At 38.1% G+C, this 19,415-nt stretch overlaps 1 protein-coding gene across 1 annotated transcript in view; it reads left to right on the forward strand.

The window, feature by feature from the left end:
• INPP5F (inositol polyphosphate-5-phosphatase F) overlaps positions 1 to 19,415 on the forward strand; it is a 68,491-nt gene that overhangs the window by 38,804 nt on the left and 10,272 nt on the right. Inside the window, exons 8-13 of the mRNA XM_024755917.1 lie at positions 251 to 318; positions 5,350 to 5,474; positions 7,224 to 7,344; positions 8,926 to 9,054; positions 14,783 to 14,900; positions 17,193 to 17,391. Of these exons, the coding sequence (XP_024611685.1) occupies positions 251 to 318; positions 5,350 to 5,474; positions 7,224 to 7,344; positions 8,926 to 9,054; positions 14,783 to 14,900; positions 17,193 to 17,391 (760 nt within the window). The remainder of the gene's footprint in view (positions 1 to 250; positions 319 to 5,349; positions 5,475 to 7,223; positions 7,345 to 8,925; positions 9,055 to 14,782; positions 14,901 to 17,192; positions 17,392 to 19,415) is intronic.

A 19,415-nucleotide genomic window follows, 5' to 3' on the forward strand; every position in this document is an offset into this window, starting at 1 on the left:
GGCTGGTTATATAAATAATAAATGTAATTTCATAGTTGCCACCTTCAGTTTTTCAGTTTAGTCTAATTGGGGGGAAAAAAATCAGAGATCTTCCGCTTAGCATTTCATTTTAAAATACTGGTTTTAGACAATCTTAGTTACATTTGGGCTGTCAATAAATTATGTAAAAGTAAACGTAAAGGTGGAATAGACACTAATTTCTGTGTTACACGTGGGAAGGAAAAAAAGATTTTGTATCACTTCTTTGTAGGTGAAAAGGACACTGTCGCCTATTTCTGTGCCCATTTTGAAGAACAACTGAAAATTTACAAAAAACAGGTGGGTTTTGATCTGTAGTAATAAGTGTTCCTTCATATTTTTAGAAATGGTTATGCATCTGTTTCTTTAAATTTCATGAAAATAATATACGATTCATAATTAAGCAAAATGGCATTTCTCGTGAAGTTAAAGAACACATAGCTAAGAGTGTTCTTAATATTCTTTAAGAATTATCATTGAGTCAGCTACTTTAGACTGTTTTTAGATGAGATTAATCTACTGTCAATTACTACAATCTGAGAAGTATCTGGAGTAGGATAGGAAAAGCATCTCTCAGTACCACCTATAGGTCCATCTCTTTGAGGTAACAATTTGGTATGTATCCTTCAATATCTTTTTTCTCGGCCCACCGTTCTTATTTATTCATACATTCATATGCAGGTATGTGAACATATAAACCAAAATCAATTGAGAACTGTTAGGTGAAATACAAGTTCAGCAAGATGACCAGATTTCATACAGATTAATATAGACTAATCAGTAACTCTTTTATCCATTAGCAATGACCAGTCTGAAGGTGTAATGCCATGGGATGCATTTTTCTAACAGTAACAAAAATAGGAAGAAACAACCTGAAATCTACCGAACATACAAAAAAGATAGCATGTATATGGGGGCAAGGGTGTGGGGAGGGGAGGATTACTGAAGAACGTAAAAGAAGACTTGAATAAACGGAGAGAAAATACCATGTTCCTGGAAGGAAAGACTCAATATTGAATAGATTTCAGTTGTTAATATATAAATTTTGTGCAATCTCAAAGAAAGTCCCATCAGGGAAATAAAAAGCAAACCCTCATATTGAAAAAAAATATAAAGTTTGTAGTAAGAGATAAAGGCAGGTAACTGGGGAAATGAGAACGCTCACACATTGCTGGGAGCAGCATAAGTTGCTATAGCCATTTTGAATGGTATTATCAATCAAAATAAAATATGCTTGGGCTTCCCTGGTGGCGCAGTGGTTGAGAGTCTGCCTGCCGATGCAGGGGACACGGGTTCGTGCCCCGGTCCGGGAAGATCCCACGTGCCGCGGAGCGGCTGGGCCCGTGAGCCATGGCCGCCGAGCCTGCGCGTCCGGAGCCTGTGCTCCGCAATGGGAGAGGCTGCAACAGTGAGAGGCCCGCGTACTGCAAAAAATAAAATATGCTTATACTGTTAATCCAGTAATTTGTCTTTTGATATCTATCCTACATACCATATACAGAAATCAGTTCCAGATGAATGTGGATCTAAATGTGAAAGGTTAATAAGCCTTTTAAAGGAAAATATAGAACATCTTTTGACCTTGGGTCTTAAACAGGGCTTTAAAAGCACTAACCATAATGAAAAAAAAATGACTTTACTAAATGTTTAATTTTTACTAAAATTTTATTTATTGAAACTTTATTGAATGATCAAATATTTTGAATATTAAAATACTACTATATGTTATAAATATTATTTATTAAAATTAAATATGACTTAAGCACCAACCATAATGAAAAAATTGATAAATTTGACTTCACTGAAATAAAAGAACTTCTGATTATTAAAAGGCACCATTAAGAGAATGGAAAGGCAATTCACAAAGCGGGAGAAGACATATATAAGACAAAGGACTTTTATCTAGAGTACATTAAAAAGTCCTATAAATCCATAAAAAAGGTGTACAGCCCAAAAGAAAATTGGACAAAAGACTCGAGCAGATTCTTCATGAAAAAGGATGTCCAAAGGCCAATAAACATGAAAAGGTGTTCCACGTCGTTAATCATCAGGGAAATGCAAACTAAAACCACCATTCACAAAACCAGAATGACTAAAATAAAAATGGCAGGAAGTACAAGTTTTGTCAAGGATGACAAAAAAATTTAAATCTCCCTGAGAGAAACATGTGTTCAATCAAGGAGGCATGTATAAGCCTCCTTATTGCAGCATAAAAAAACCCTTTGTTCATCAGGAGGTCAGTGGGTAAATAAAGTACAGCATATGTAAAGTGCTGCATACAAATGCTTAAAAATGATGAGGGGTCTTCCCTGGTGGCACCGTGGTTGAGAATCTGCCTGCCAATGCAGGGGACACGGTTTCGAGCTCTGGTCTGGGAGGATCCCACATGCCACGGAGCAGCTAGGCCCGTGAGCCACAACTACTGAGCATGTGCATCTGGAGCCTGTGCTCCGCAACAAGAGAGGCCGCGATAGTGAGAGGCCCACGCACTGCGATGAAGAGTGGCCCCCGCTTGCCACAACTAGAGAAAGCCATCGCACAGAAATGAAGACCCAACACAGCCAAAATAAATTAATAAAAACTCCTACCCCCAACATCTTCTTAAAAAAAAAAAAATGATGAGGTACATCTGTGTGTACTAATGTGAAAAGATCTTAAACTCATACAGTGGAGTGAGAAAGACTGCTAACAGCATATGGCATGTCACCATTTAAAAACTCCCGCAAAACAAAACTGTCATATGTAATTCTCTTCCATATATATGTGTTCTCACCTACATATGGCATGCACATTTATATAGGAACGCACTTAGATGGCCTGAAAAGGTACACATCAAGCTTGTAGTGGGAGTTACCTTCAGGGAAGACTGTGGACTTAGCTTGTGGTCAGGAAGGACGTGACCTTTATCTACGTTTGAATTTTTTTACGATGTAAATAAATTTCATGTATTCGCAATATGTGTAATTATAAGTAGCATTGAAGAGAATAAACCATAATTTAACACATAATCACTGTAAAAATTGAAGTAATTGTGAGGTATGTAAAGGAAGTAGAAGAAATAACCTCTTCTCCACCCTCATTCCTGCTCCCTGTTGACTTTCACAACCTGTTTGTACACATCATACTCACCAACTTTATAGGCGTATGTGTTGAGGAGACACTTGTTCCTGTCTAACAGTACCCCAAGAGTGTTCTTTTATCCACCCTCATCCGCTGGGTAATTGCTCTCTGGGAGGTGGGCATACGGTCCGTCTGACTCAGTCATGGTGTCACTACTGTTGCTCTTGCCTGTATTTGGTACAGGCGTGGGCTTGTGTATGTTCTTGGCACTTTGGCCAATGAGGTCTGATGTGAAGGGAAGTCTGCTGGGAGGCTCTGGGCAAGATTTCCTGCTCTAATAAAAAGAGATACAGGAACCCACAGTCAATCCCTCTGTGGTGGTTGTGTCTGGATTTGGTTCGTACTGCTGCAGCTGTGTCAAGCCTAGGTCATTAGCCTGAGGATTGACTAGTATGCCGAGAATGGCAGGACAAAAAGATAGATCTGGTTTTGGTCACCATTGAATGAAGCAGTTCTGGAACCGTGCAACCTCGACTTCTGAGGTTCAGAACAGATTTCCGTTCTGAGATTTGAGTCAGTAATTTGTCGTTTGCAGCGAAAAACATCTTGACACATGCATATTACACATTCAAAATTTAAGTCGAAAGAGGGCTATAAGCTATGGGATATACACTATTCTGCAACTATTTTCACTTAATAGCTCATGGCTATTATTTAACCATTTCTCCATTGGTGGACCTTTAGGATATAGTTTTTGCTATTCTAAAATTCTCCAGAAAACATCCTTTATATATTTTGGAACACTTGTGTGCTTTATAAAGTTCTAGAGGTGAAATGGCTGGATCAAACATTACATTTCTTTTAGGTTGATACCTACCACTCAGTTGCTTCCAAAAAGATCACACCAGTGTACACTCTCAGTAACAGTGGGAGCCAGTGCCCATTACCCCATATACTCACTAATGCTGTCTACATTTAGTGTTCAGCTTTTGCCTGTCTATATGTGAAAACTGGTTTCCTGTTTTAAAATGTACGTTTCTTTAAAGTTGTAGTCTCATGTTTATTGGCTATTTGTTTATCTTCTCTTGTGAATATCCTCTGTATCCTTTACCCATTTTTTTCCTTACTGAATTTATAGCACTCTTTATATATTAATGGTTTTTATGTTGCAGGCATATTCCCCTAGGTAGTCCTTTATATTTTTTTTAACCTTTGCTTATTCTGTCATTTAGTACACAGAGGTTTTATATTTTTATGTTGTCACATCTGTCCATCTTTTCTTTACGCTCTCTGGTTTTTGTTATGCTTAGAATGTCAGTGCCATCCTTCAATTAGGGAAAAATCATCCCAACATTTCATCTAGCTTTTTTATAACTTGAAGAAAAAATATATAGATCATTAATGCATCTAGAATCTATTTTGTGTATAATGAAGTGTAGAGGGCTAACTTAAGTCCCCCTCCACGTAAACAGACAGTTATCCCAATACCATTTGTAGTATACCGCTATAGTATAGTCCACACATAGTCCACATATAGTATAGTCCATATTTCTCTCAGAATGATGTAACCATAGCTTAGATTCCTCAGTGTACATACGTCTGTCTCTAGGCCATCTGACCTGTTCTGTTGAGTCATTCATTTTTCTGCACTTGTACCACAGTTTTAATCACTATACATTTAAAGTATGTTTTGCTCTCCAACGGGACAAGTCCTTTATTATTATTAGTGTTCAAATATTTTCCTGTATTATTCACTGTTCCAGATAAACTTCAGAATTAATTTTCCAAGTCTATAAAAAGATCCTGATTGAATTTTGATTGGGATTGTTGAGTATATAGATTAACCTAGGGAGACTTGACATCTTTACAATATTGAATCTTGCCATCTAGCACCATGGTGTGTCTCTCCATTTATTTAGGTTTTCTTTTACATGTTTCAGCAAAGTTTCAGAGTGTCCAGTATGTAGGTTTTGTATATTTCTTTAAAAATTATTCTAGAGATTTAAAATACCTCCTATTATAAAGGAATTTGTTTTCATTTTATATTCTGAGAGGTTATTGCATGGTACATCATGCCATTGATGTAAGTTCTCATAAACCTAAATGTAACAAATGAAAATCTTATAGGGAAAAAAAATTGAGGCTTGAGTGGATTAATTTCTGAGTCTGGCTATAAATTATTTCTAAAACATAATTCTAAATAAATTCAGTAAAAATTATGAGTCTAATGTCTGATTAAACTAAATTTTTTCCTTTTCTTTACTCTCACAGGTTATTATTAATTTGGTAGACCAGGCAGGAAGAGAGAAAATAATTGGCGACGCTTACCTGAAACAAGTGTTGCTCTTTAACAACTCACACCTCACTTACGTTTCATTTGACTTCCATGAGCACTGGTAAGATGGCTTCCTGAGAGGAGTTTTGATCGGTTCCAGTGTTTGTGGTAGACACTGCCACAGGGACCTTAGTTTTTCTTCTCTTTATTGGGAAGAAAATCTTGTTCTCCTCCTTGTTAGAAAGGAAAGGACTATCATTTGTTTACTTAGTTCCATTTACATACGGGTTTTATTTTGCCTAAAAATTTAAGTTAATTCTTCCTGAAATATTTACAGTCTTTTTGTTCCAAAATGACTTGGAGACTTAGAGTTCCTTTTTTCCTTTTATCCTTCAGTAAAAGAATTTCTGGAACTTTCCCTTTCTGCTTGAGTTTGAGCCTGGCAGGAGTAATAGTGTTCCCTTACTTAAAACTCATCCTGCTGGCTCATCTTTGTACTGTTAGTAATACTGCTCTCTCTTGGGATAACTCCACTGGAGTTTGCTCTGGAAAAACAACAATCATTTTGATGGTAATTTTAACCTGTGTGTATTCTGAAAGCCAGTTTCTTCTGTCATAATCTTGACTCTAATGTGGGTTCATTTACATAGGTATTGAAAATTTTGGTGGGGAAAGAAGCTTCTGGTGGCTGTGATATGTTTCACATATCACATATTTTCTTTCATAATGAAGATTAGTTATAAATATTTATATAATTGCCTATTTAAAGTAGTGTTATTCTCATATTTATAGTAATAATTTTCTTTCATTTTTCCAAGTAACCTTAGATATCATAAGCTTAAAAAAATTATTAAAAAAATTTTTTTTTCCTTTTGGCATGTATTTTAGCCGAGGAATGAAGTTTGAGAATGTTCAAACACTAACAGATGCCATTTATGACATTATTCTTGACATGAAGTGGTGTTGGTAGGTATTTCGTAAGAAATCAGTTTGACAGACTCTTGGTCTGTGAAATCATATGTATTTGTCTAGTACCACTAAGTGTTAAAATAATAGCAGGCTGAGAAAGGATTTTTGTTTTTCTTGTTTTGCTTCCCAATTCCTATTCTCCTTTTCAAAAGGGTGTGAGTCATGAGGCATAGGTAGCTTTGAACAGGGGAAAGGTGTCAGGTGGTCACAGCAAAATGGAGTGGAGTGCTCCGTGACTATTCTTTAATTCCTTCTAACGCTCCATGATCTACATTTCTTCTTGGTCCCTAACATGGGAAGGAAGGTTTAGAGGTATTTGGTCCCAGTTTTGAGACATTTAAAAATTATCAGAGAAGGAAGTTGATTCTTCAGAGGAGACGTAGGAAGAAGAAGTTGGCTTAAAGGACAGGAGAGAACATTTGATTAGATTTTAAGGCCACAGGTGGCTAGAGAAGTTAGATGAGTGAGGCATGCTGCATGACTTCTCACTGGGTGATAGAGTGAATTAGTCTGTTCAAGCTAATTTAGATGCATTTCTACTTGAAGTCAAAAAGGAGGAATGGGATGGTGTTTTAAAGTGCCTTCTGGTTTTAAATGTGTAGAAAAGCATAACTAGGGTTTGTATCAGCTCTGCCTAGTAGTTGTGTGACTCAGGCAAGTCACTCTTTCTGTACCTGTTTTTTTCCCCCCCAAAACGGGGAGAATATCTTCTTTGTTGAGTTATTGTGTAAATTAACAATAACGTCTACAAAGGTCTCAGTTATGCCTGCCACATAATAATATTCTAAGCAAATTGATAACCAATGTTGCTGTTGTTATTATTATACTGTGAAGAATTGTGGGTTTTGAAAACTTTAAAGTATTTCATATTGTAAAGTAATTCCATACTGTTTTTGAAAAGGGTTGATCAAGCTGGAGTAATATGTAAACAAGAAGGGATTTTTCGAGTTAATTGCATGGACTGCCTGGATCGCACCAATGTGGTCCAAGCTGCCATTGCACGAGTGGTCATGGAACAGCAGGTAATTTGAAGTCCACTGTATTGTAAATATTCATTTTTAATTTTTTTCACATGTAAACCAGTAACTACAATCTTTGTTCCATAGAACATTTACAGCATGCAAACATCCTTGTTGCTTTAAAACCTGGAAAGTACAGCCTTTCCTAGAAATCAGTTGAATCAAATGGCGTTTTCTTAAGTACTCATTTCAAAAATGTGAGGCCCAGCATTTAAAATTGTACTGGGTGGCACTGTGTAGTCATTTACCTTTTTCTCTCAGCTCCAAACACTCGCTTCTGTATTGGGGCATGGGGTCTGCACACCACCTTTCTGCTCAACCAGCTGGTTCCATGTCAGGCTCTGCCAATAGAGGGCATTAAAGGAAGACCATGAGGCTGGAGGAGGACAAGGGGACAAGTTCCTTCACCCGTGTTATATTCCCATCATCAGCACCCTCTCTGTGGCTTTGGTTCCTTTGGCACCACAGAACCAGCCTCTTCCCTTTGTGCCCCAACCCTGCTGTTTCCTGGAGTCATTATATCTCTTACCTCAGTGTCCCCTTTTAGATCTTTCAGCCCTATAACACCTGGGTAATGAATTCCCAAGGTTGACATTCCTAGCATGCTTCTTTCTCCTGATAGAACCTTGTGACTATCCTTTGGGGATGCCGTCTACTGTCACACTGAAGCAGCCAGGCTTTGGAGATCAAGCCCTGGCCCTAGCACATACAAGGTGTTGACCCCATGCAAAGAATTCAACCTCTCCAAACTTCTATCTCCTCATCTATAAATGGGGGGTAATAAGAGTATTGATTGCACAGGGTGGTTATGAGGAGTAAATGAGATAATTTATTTTAAAAAGCTCAGACTTCCCTGGTGGCGCAGTGGTTAAGAATCCACCTGCCACTGCAGGGGACATGGGTTCGAGCCCTGATCCGGGAAGATCCCACATGCCGCAGAGCAACTAAGCCTGTGGGCCAAAACTACTGAGCCTGCACTCTAGAGCCCACAAGCCACGACTACTGAGCCCACGTGCCACAACTACTGAAGCCCGCAGCCTAGAGCCCATGCTCTGCGACAAGAGAAGCCACTGCAGTGAGAAGCCCACACACCACAACGAAGAGTAGCCCCTGCTCACCATAAATAGAGAAAGCCCACGCTCAGCAACAAAGACCTAATGCAGCCAAAAATAAAATAAATTTATATTTTAAAAAAGCTCTTAGAATGTGGCACCAGACTTAACATTTATTGGGCACTTACTGCTCTGCTACTATTAATATTATTGTTGTTTCTATATGGTTTTTTGATGGTTAGTTTCACTTCATAGCCAAATTTAAAAGAAAGACAAAATATAATAGTATGAGTCTACACATTAAAAATTACAGCAAAACAGTATAAATTTTTTATTCTATTTATTCAGATGTAGCAATTCATAAAGCTATCTTTCAAGTGGTGCTTAATTTTGAAAAAGTCTGAAAACATCATTTTTTAAAATTTAAGGGTCCTAAATTGTACATGTATATGCTTCCTTTCTCTGCAGTATACATTTTATGCTATAGTGTCCTGGCTTATATGCAGTTAATCTACCAATGTATTAATTTTAGCTGAAAAAATTAGGTGTGATGCCCCCAGAGCAGCCACTACCGGTGAAATGCAATCGCATTTATCAGATAATGTGGGCCAACAACGGTGACTCCATTAGCAGACAGTATGCTGGGACAGCTGCCCTGAAGGTAAGTACCTGCAGCCAGCATCTGTGGGTCATTATGTGGGACACAGGGTATAGATTAAAACCAACTTGGTTTTTGAGAGAAAAGTACATGGGCTTCAGGTGGTAGGTGTATGTAGTTGACTCCTTTCTGGAATGTTTGGGTAAGGCAGGGGTCACACATTCAAATTCCACAGATGCCAGGTAATGTGACCCATTAGATTAAAGGGAGAGATGGGCTGTGTGGACCTGAGGAAGAGCATATGTTGTCTTAGGAAGGTGCTGTTCTGCTACTTCCTAATGGGGATGGAGGCCCAATGTTGCTAGATCTCCCAGTTTTCAAGGGAGTTTGGAAAGTTGGAATTTTAAGTATGGCGGTTAAAACTTTATACAGACAAAATAAAACATGTCTATATTGGTGGGATTTGGGTCCCTGGTATAATTTGCCTCCTCTGAACTTGAATCCCAACCCTGCCTCTTACTAGCTCTGTGACTATGGGCAAGTCACTTAACTTCTCTGTGTCTGTCTCTTCATTTGTAAAACAGGAATAATACTAGGCCCACTTCAAAAAATTGGCATGGGATTATATGAGTTAATAACATGTTAGAGCTTGGACCATTCCCTGACACATAGTAAATTGTTGAAGAAAAGTTTTATTATCTTTTTGTGATTGTTATACATAAAGTCTTTTGAAGATCCCACCAAGCTGATCTTCACAGAATTTAATGTAAATGTAAACTGTAGTCACTGGTCACTAAAGACTACCTCTGTGGGCCATAGGAAGTGGTTGAATTAGCTTAAATTAGGTTTATGTTAATTTTCCTTCAAGGTAATAGTTCACCCCAGGATATTTGTTATAACAAATTGTACCATCGAGAGCTCAACAAGCATCAGATTATCCATCTTTTAGTTGGGTGATGAATGTCAAAAAGCTTTTTGTTAATTAAGGAAACTGAACTTTAGAAATCCTTGTGCAAGTTATTGTTTAAAGAGAAGTACTACTTATGCACTCAACGTCAGAGCACCTAAATATATAATGCAAATACTAATAAAACTAAAATGAGAAATAAACAGCATTACAATAATAGTAGAGGACTTTAACAGCCCACTCTCAACAATGGATAGATTATCCAGGCAGAAAATTAATAAAGAAACAACGAATTTGATTTGAACAACACTATAGACCCTATGCACCTAACAGACATATACAGAACATTCCATCCACCAACAGTAGAATACACATTTTTCAGAAGCACAAACGAAACATTCTCCAGGATAGATTATATGTTAGGCCACAAAACAAGTCTCAGCAACTTCAAGAAGATAGAAATTATATCAGGTATATTTTCTGAGCACAGTGGTATGAAACTAGAAATCAGTAACAGGAGGAAAATTGGAAAATTCACAAATATATGGCAATTAACATACTCTTGAACAACAGATGGATCAAAGAAGAAATCAAAAGGGAAATCAAAAAATATCTTGAAACAAATTAAACTGGAAACACAACATACCAAAATTTATGGGATGCAGCAAAAGCAGTTCTAAGAGGAAACTTTATAGCTATAAATGCCTATATTAAGAAAAAAGGAAGATCTCAACCTAACAATTACACCTCAAAGAGCTAGAAAAAGAAGAAGAAACTAAACCTAAAGTTGGCAAGAGGAAGGAAGTAATAAAGATTAGACCAGAAATAAGTGAAATAGAAAATAGAAAAACAATAGAAAAGATCAACAAAGTTAAGAGTTGGCTGTTGAAGAGATAAACAAAGTTGACAAACTCTTAGCTAGGCTAACCAAGGAAAAAAGAGAGAGAATTCAAAATTATAAATGAAAGAGATATTACAACTGATACCACAGAAATACATAGGATTATGAGACTACTATGAACAGGCGTATGCCAACAAATTGAACAATTTAGAGGAAATGGATTAATTCCTAGAAACATACGACCTACCAGACTGAATCATGAAGAAACAGGAAATCTGAATAGACCAATGAGTAAGGAGATTGAATCAGTAATCAAAAAGCTCCCAACTAAGAAAAGCCCAGGACTAGGTGGTTTCACTGGTGAATTCTACAAACATTTAAAGAAGAATTAATACCAGTCCTTTTCAAACTCTTTTCAAAAAATAGAAGAGGGAACACTTCCAAACTGTTTCTATGAAGCCCTGATACATAAATTAGATAAAGACACAAGAAGAAAACTTTGAGCCCATGTCCCTGATTACTGTAGTACAAAAATTCTCAACAAAATACTAACAAACCAAATTCAGCAGCTCATTAAAGGGATCATATTCCATGAGGAAGAGGGACTTACCCCTGGTTCAGAATTTGAAAATCAATAAATGTGTTACACCACATCAATAGAATGAAAGATAAAAATCATAGGATCATCTCAATAGATGCAAAAAAAAAAGCGTTTGACAAAATTCAACATCCTTTCACCCAGTGGTGAAAACTGAAAGCTTTCCTCTCAGATCAGGAACAAGACAAAGTTGCTCACTTTCACCACTCCTATTCATCATAGTGCTGGAAGTCCTAGCCAGAGCAGTCAGGCAAGAGAAAGAAATAAAAAGCATCCAAGTTGGAAGGGAAGAAGTAACATTGTCTTGATTTGCAGGTGGTGTGTTCTTATGCAGTTGACTTTGAACAACATGGGTTTGAATTACATGGGTCCACTTTATATATGGATATTTTTCAATTGTAAATACTACAGTACTACACATTCTGTGGTTGGTTGAATCCCTGGATGTGGAGGGAATGTGGATACAGAAAGCTGGCTATAAGTTATACAAAGATTAACCTCCACATTGTTAAAGGGTCAACCTTATATAGAAAATCCTAAAGACTCCACCAGAAAACTGTTAGAACTAATAAACAAATTCAGTAAAGTTGCAGGATACAAAATCAACCTACCAAAATCTGTCGTTTCTATATGCTAATTGAGATTATCTAAAAAAGAAATAATCCCATTTACAGTAGCATCAAAAACAATAAAATAGTAAGGAATAAACTTAACCAAGAAGGTGAAAGATCTGTACACTAAAAACTGTAAGACGTTGATGAAAGAAATTGAAGAAGGCACAAATAAATGGAAGATAGCCTAGGTTCATGGCTTGGAAAAATTAACGTTAAAATATTACCCAGCGCTTCCCTGGTGGCGCAGTGGTTGAGAGTCTGCCTGCCAATGCAGGGGACACAGGTTTGTGCCCTGGTCCGGGAAGATCCCACATGCCGCGGAGCGGCTGGGCCCATGAGCCATGGCCACTGAGCCTGCTCATCCGGAGCCTGTGCTCTGCAACAGGAGAGGCTGCAACAGTGACAGGCCCGCATACCAAAAAAAAAAAAAAAAAAATTACCCAAAGCCATCTCCAGATTCAATATAATCTCTATCAAAATTCCATTGGCATTTTCTACAAAAATAGAAAAAAAATCCTAAAATTCACGTGGAACCACAAGAGACCCCTAATAGCCAAAGCAATCCTGAGAAAGAACAAAACTGGAGATATCCCACTTCCTGATTTCAAACTATATCACAAAGCTGTAGTAATCAAAACAGTACTGGCATAAAAACAGGCACATAGACTAATGGAATAGAACCGAGAGCCCAGAAATAAACTCACGCTATCAGTCAACTAATAATTTGACAAGGGAGCCAAGGATACTCAATGGGGAAATGATAGTCTCTTCACTAATGCTGTTGGGAAACTGGATATTCACATGCAAAATAATTAAACTGGACCCCCTATCTTACACCATTCACAAAAATTAACTTGAAATGGATTAAAGACTGTAAAACCTGAAACTTTAGTTTACTCCTACAAGAAAACATAGGGAAAGTTCCATGACATTGATCTTAGCAATGATTTTTTGGACATGACACCAAAAGCACAAGAAGAAAAGTAAAAATAAACAAGTAGGATTACATCCAAAAAAAGCTTTTGCATAGTAAAATAAATAATCAACAAAATGAAAAGACAACCCATGGAATGGGAGAAAATATTTGCAAGCCATATGTCTGAGAAAGGGTTAATATTCAAAATATGTAACCAACTAGTGCAACTCAATAGCAAAAAACAAATAATCTGATTTTACAACAGGCAAAGGATCTGAACAGCCATTTTTCCAAAGAGGATATACAAATGGCCAACAGGTACATAAAAACGTGCTCAACATCAGTAATCATCAGGGAAATGCAAATCAAAACCACAGTGAGCTATCACCTCCCACCTGTTGGAATGGGTGTTATCTAAAAGACGAGATAACAAGTGTTGGGAGAAAAGGTAACCCTTGTACATTGTTGGTGCGAATGTAAATTGGCATAGCCACTATGGAAAATGGTAAGGAAGTTCCTCAAAAAATTAAAAATGGAGTTACCATATGATCTAGCAATCTTACTTTATGAGTATATATCCAAAGAAGATGAAATCAGTATGTCATAGAAATACCTGTACTCCTGTGTTCATTGTAGCACTATCCATAATAGTCAAGACCTGGAAACAACCTAAGTATCTGATGGTGGATGAATGGCTAAAGAAAACGTGTGTGTGTGTATACAAAATGTGTGTGTATATATATAATGGAATATTCAGCCATAAAAAAGAGGAAAATCCTAATATTTGCAGCAACATGGATGAACCTTGAGGACATTATGTTAAGTGAAATAAGGCAAACAGAGAAAGACAGATACTGCATGATCTCACTTATACGTGGAATTTTAAAAAGTCAGACTCATAGAAACATTGAGTAGATTGGTGCTTACCAGAGGATGGGGAAAATGGGGAGATATTGGTCAAAGAGTACAAACTTTCAGTTATAAGTTCTGGGGATCTAACGTACAGTATGGTGACTATAGTTAACAGTACTATATATATACACACACATATATCACATCATCACATTGTACACCTTAAACTTATACAATGATACTTGTCAATTATACAAAGCTGGAAAAAAAAGAGGAACACTTTTTTTCCTTTGATATTAAAATTCTTTGGATGCAGCATTCATGTCTCTCTCTTTTATAATAGATTCATGTTGCTAAATTAATAACTTCCTGCGAATGACCTAATTGGCAACATGTTCTTCCTAAGCTGTCAATTTTAGGACCAGGCTTGTTTCCAAGATTGCCTTGGATAGAAATAGTGGGGTTGGGATGCGGGAGGAAGACTATGCTTTCCTTGCCTTAAGTTTAAGTCACTACCTCTCTAGGGACTTGCTCTGACACCTTTGTTGTGAAAACCAAGAGAAACAAAACAATTAAATCTTCATTGGATCATTCTACAGGGATTGTAATGTGCAGCAAGGTATGGAAACCTCTGCTCTCTCTATATATACACACAACCACATATGCAGGTTAAGTTCCATTATAATAAGCTCTAGGGAACTGTCTACATTTTCCCACATCAGAAATGTGTGTTTTGAATATCATACCAGTTGGAGGTTTGAAAATCTTTTTGTTTTATTTATTATATAATAAGTTTTGACCTGTAAATTCTAGATATTCTACAGATTGCCAAGAATGGCTTTACCTTAAGGCACAATCTAACTGTGGAGACTTTATGCCACCGATAGCATGTTTAATTGTTTGACATGCTTGGATCCGAGTCAAATACTAGTAGATATTTTAATTACATCATTTGGAAATTATAAAACCCTATAGATTTCCAGTCTTGAATCAAAAGCCCACATTGACTTCAGGAACATTTTTGTGCTTGAATAAATTGTTAAAGTGACTTTTTCCTTGACAGGGTGACTTTACAAGGACAGGAGAAAGGAAGTTAGCAGGAGTTATGAAAGATGGTGTTAACTCGGCAAATAGGTATTACCTGAATCGATTTAAGGATGCTTATAGGCAAGCCGTTATAGGTAAGGAACATAAATGCCTTTCTCTCTCTCAAATTTGTTATTCTTTCTGTGACTAACCTTTTACAGTAACCAACTTCATTAACATAGTTCATATGTTGTATAATATATTTGTGTCTATGTGTTGAACATCTTACCCAATAAGTCAAATTTTTACGAGATGAGAATTTTTAAAAAATATTTTATTTATTTATTTGGCTGCATTGGGTCTTAGTTGCAGCATGTGGGACCTTTGTTGCGGCATGCAGGATCTTTCGTCGTGGTGCACGGGCTTCTCTAGTTGCGGTGTGTGGGCTAAGTAGTTGCGGCGTGCAGGCTTAGTTGCCCCATGGCATGTGGGATCTTAGTTCCCCCACCAGTGATTGAACCCACATCCCCTGCATTGGGAGGCGGATTCTTTTTTTTTTTAATATTTATTTGTTTGTTTTGGTTGTACTGGGTCTTTGTTGTGGCAGGTGGGCTCCTTAGTTACGGCTCGCTGGCTCCTTAGTTGCAGCGTGCAGGCTCCTTAGTTGTGGAATGCAAACTCTTAGTTGTGGCATGCACATGGGATCTAGTTCCCTGACCAGGGATCGAACCTGGGCCCCCTGCATTGGAAATGTGTAGTCTTATCCACTGTGCCACCAGGGAAGTCCCTGGAAGGTGGATTCTTAACCACTGGACCAGCAAGGAAGTCCCTACAAGATTAGAGTTTGACAGTTTTTTTAGGCTGGAGCAGCAAAAGAAACCGCTCATTTCCATACTTATTTGTCAATTTGTTATTCATGTAACAGAAGGCAGGGTTGAGGCTCCTGGAGTACGGAATAAGGTGCCCTAAAAACCTCATCGACTAAAAACTCCATATTCTATTTGTTTTTCCATTACTCAAGGCTGAGAGAGAAAAACGAGATGATTTTCTTTCTTCTTATAGTGTTTACCATGTGTTCTTGCTATGGACAAATACAGCATCCTTTCTTATAAGCATGATTTAACAGGGTATTAGGGTATCAGATTTAGAGATTATCCTAACCAATTCCTATCACTATTTAAGAAAAGAAATGGAGGGTAGATTGCCCAGTGGAATTCATGCCTTGGCATATTTTAACTTTAATTTTCATGAAAGTATTACCTTTTAGGATTAAAGTAAATGTAGAGTATTCTGGATTCGCATCAAATGTAACAGCTTGTCATATGGTCTCTAAGAATATTTTATAAATCCTATTTTTTAACCTGATTATTTATTATAAATGAAATAGTAGGGCCTATGCATAGGCAATTTAGGAACTTGAGAAGTCTGCTGTGATTCAGTTTGGTCCATTTGCCACACATAGGGTGCATGCTGACAGGAAAATTGGATTTTAGCAGTTTATTCAAGGAAAACGAAGATACCTTTCTTCCTCTTGGTTGATCTAGCGCCTCAGTTACGTCACTGAGGAGGCACGTTCTGTTCCTCTCTCATTTTGACGATCAGTCGCATCAGCTTCATCCTAACCCTGAAGCTGGACCTTTTCAAGTTTAAGAGAGAGGGGCCATAGCAGTCTGGGCTTACTGCCTCCCTGAAAGGGTCAGTGGTTGGCAGATCTCTCCCAGAAGCCTCCTCCAGGCTTACAGTCCCGAACAAGCACAGGGAATGGGATTACAATGGTTTTGTTAAGCCTTGAGCTGCGTGCTGTACCAGGACGAAGTTAGCTTGTCTGTTCAGTTCCTTTGCCCATTTTAAAATTGGCTTATTTGCCTTTTTATTATTGAGTTGTTGGAATTCTTTATATATTCTTGGATACAGGTCCCTGATCAGACAGATGATTTTTAAATATTCGCTCCTATTCTGTGGGTTGCCTTTTAATTTTCATGACATTGTCCTTTGAGACACAAAAGTTTTTAATTTTGATGGTGTCCAGTTTGACTATGTTTTTTCTTTTGTGGCTTGTGATTTTAGTTTCATATCTAAAAAAAGCCATGCCTAGTCCAGGGTCACAAAGATTTATGCCTGGGCTTCCCTGGTGGCGCAGTGGTTGAGAGTCCGCCTGCCGATGCAGGGGACACGGATTCGTGCCCCGGTCCGGGAAGATCCCACATGCCGCGGAGCGGCTGGGCCCGTGAGGCATGGCCGCTGAGCCTGCGCGTCCGGAGCCTGTGCTCCGCAACGGGAGAGGCCACAGCAGTGAGAGGCCCGCGTACCACAAAAAAAAATTTTTTAAAGATTTATGCCTATGTTTTTTAATGAGTCTTATTATTTTAGGTCTTGTATTCTCTTTGCTTTTTAAAAATGCATTAGTAAACTAAGAAGATGATAGATATTAACACTTTCTACTCTAGATTTGATGCAAGGCATTCCAGTGACAGAAGATCTTTATTCCATATTTACCAAGGAGAAAGAGCATGAAGCTTTGCATAAGGAAAATCAGAGAAGCCACCAGGAACTAATTAGTCAGCTCTTACAAAGTTACATGAAGTTACTGCTGCCTGATAACGAAAAGTTCCATGGGGGCTGGGCCCTCATTGACTGTGACCCCAGGTGAGTTGGAGTGGTGTCCTGGTAACTAATGTGCTTTCTGATGTTGTTAAGTTGTCCTAATTATTGCTAGCAATTGTCCATAGAGCTGTGGGCATGGATGCGTAGTTCATAGCAGTTCTCAAATACACGGCTGGTACTAAGGCAAGCTAAGATACTCACCTTGGCCGTAAAATTAAGGGGGCACTAGCAATATTTGATTTTTTAAAAACCCAAATGGTGAAACTACAGTTCAAGCTTGTTTCTTGAGTTCTCCCCTGCCCCCAACCCCACTCCATGCCCCAGAATCTAGGTTTATTGTATTAATGCACAAAACTGAGCGTACCCACAGGTTTACTTTGGGTTGTAAAGTGGTCCTGGTCTTTCATAAAATAAATAGGGCAACTAATACTTAACGTTCTTTTTTAAACAAAAAGCATCCAGTTTCAAGTGGTTCTTTAAAATATCAACTGAATGGCAGGATCCAAATTTATCCACCAGATTGAATGCTTGCTTTCAGGCTAAAATCTAAAATTATAATTTTCAATATTACGAATCAGAAACACTTCAGAAAATTCTAGACCAAGCTCTGAGAATAAAAGGTTTATTTAGATTTTATTTTACATTTCATATGTTTTTAATAAAAGGGGCATAAAATAAGCTTGAAAGGACAATAGGATGCAAGGTAGTATACGTATATTAAAATGAGCGAAAGGCAACATTGACTGTAGCTTCATAGGGAGACCTTCCATGACTTTAATTCCATGGATTATTTCACTTTGATAGTTAGTATTATATGTATGGATGCAATTTTTGGACTCTTAAAAGATGAGGTTTTCCTCACACAACTTAGCAGAAAATTTCTGTGCTCTTATAAGCCATTTGGTAAAAAATTTTTATTCATGTACGTTAGTTGTTGTTTTTAAAATAGCAGTCAAACTTAATGCAGCATGAAACAAACAAAAACTCCCAAAAGGTAGTACTTTTAATTCCCATTCAGAAATAACTGCAGGTATCACATCTGCATTTTGCTTGAGTTTCAACTTTGCACTTCACTTTTTTGAAGGTGTTGTGATTGTCAATATCATTTTCCTTAGATCAAGTGTTTTTTTTTTTAATTATTTTTATTTTTGCCTGCGTTGGGTCTTCGTTGCTGCGTGCAGGCTTTTCTCTAGTTCTAGCGAGTGGGGGCTACTCTTCATTGCGGTGTGCAGGCTTCTCATTGGGTGGCTTCTCTTGTTGTAGAGCGCGGGCTCTAGGCACGCGGGCTTCAGTAGTTGTGCCTCACGGGCTCTAGAGCGCAGGCTCAGCAGTTGCGGCACACGGACTTAGTTGCTTTGGGGCATGTGGGATCTTCCCGGACCAGGGCTCAAACCCATGTGCCCTGCATTGGCAGGCGGATTCTTAACCACTGCACCACCAGGGAAGTCCCAAGAACTGTCCTTCTTATTAGAGATACTTTGTGGTTATCATCCTTTCTAACACTGCTAAGATTGCTTTAAATTTGCTACTGGTATTTATCTGCATTTGCAAGGCGTAAAGATTTTCCAGATGGTGGATAGTTTTCCCTTTCTCTTGAAGGGAGATGTTTGGAAACCTGCTCTTTGGCTCTCTGAGTTTGCTATAGAGCCTTTGTACAGTCCGTCTACTGAGCCAGGGATGTGGACCCAGAACAGGCAGCCCCTGGTGGAGGACAGCAAGAGGTAGCTGTGGGAATGGCTTTGGGGGCATAGGTCCCCAGACAGCCAGCGGTGAGTTCAGCCCCTTGAGCTTGGAGGCTTCAGCAGTCAGCACCTGTCTGCCTCATGCTGTGTGTGTGGTTTTTAAAAACACCTTTATCAAGATGTTATTCATATAGCATACAATTCGCCCATTTAAAGCGTACAGTTCAGTGGCTTTTAGAATATTCAGAGTTGTGCAACCATCACTTTGGTCAGTTTTAGAACATTTTTATCACCACAAAGAGAATCCGCATACTCTATCCCCACCCTCACTCCCTAAGCAGCCACTAATCTATTGATACTTCTCTCTGGACTCGTGTATTCTGG

Source organism: Neophocaena asiaeorientalis, unplaced genomic scaffold, assembly GCF_003031525.2.
Source record: "Neophocaena asiaeorientalis asiaeorientalis breed wild unplaced genomic scaffold, Neophocaena_asiaeorientalis_V1.1 scaffold85, whole genome shotgun sequence".
NCBI classification, from domain to species: domain Eukaryota; kingdom Metazoa; phylum Chordata; class Mammalia; order Artiodactyla; family Phocoenidae; genus Neophocaena; species Neophocaena asiaeorientalis.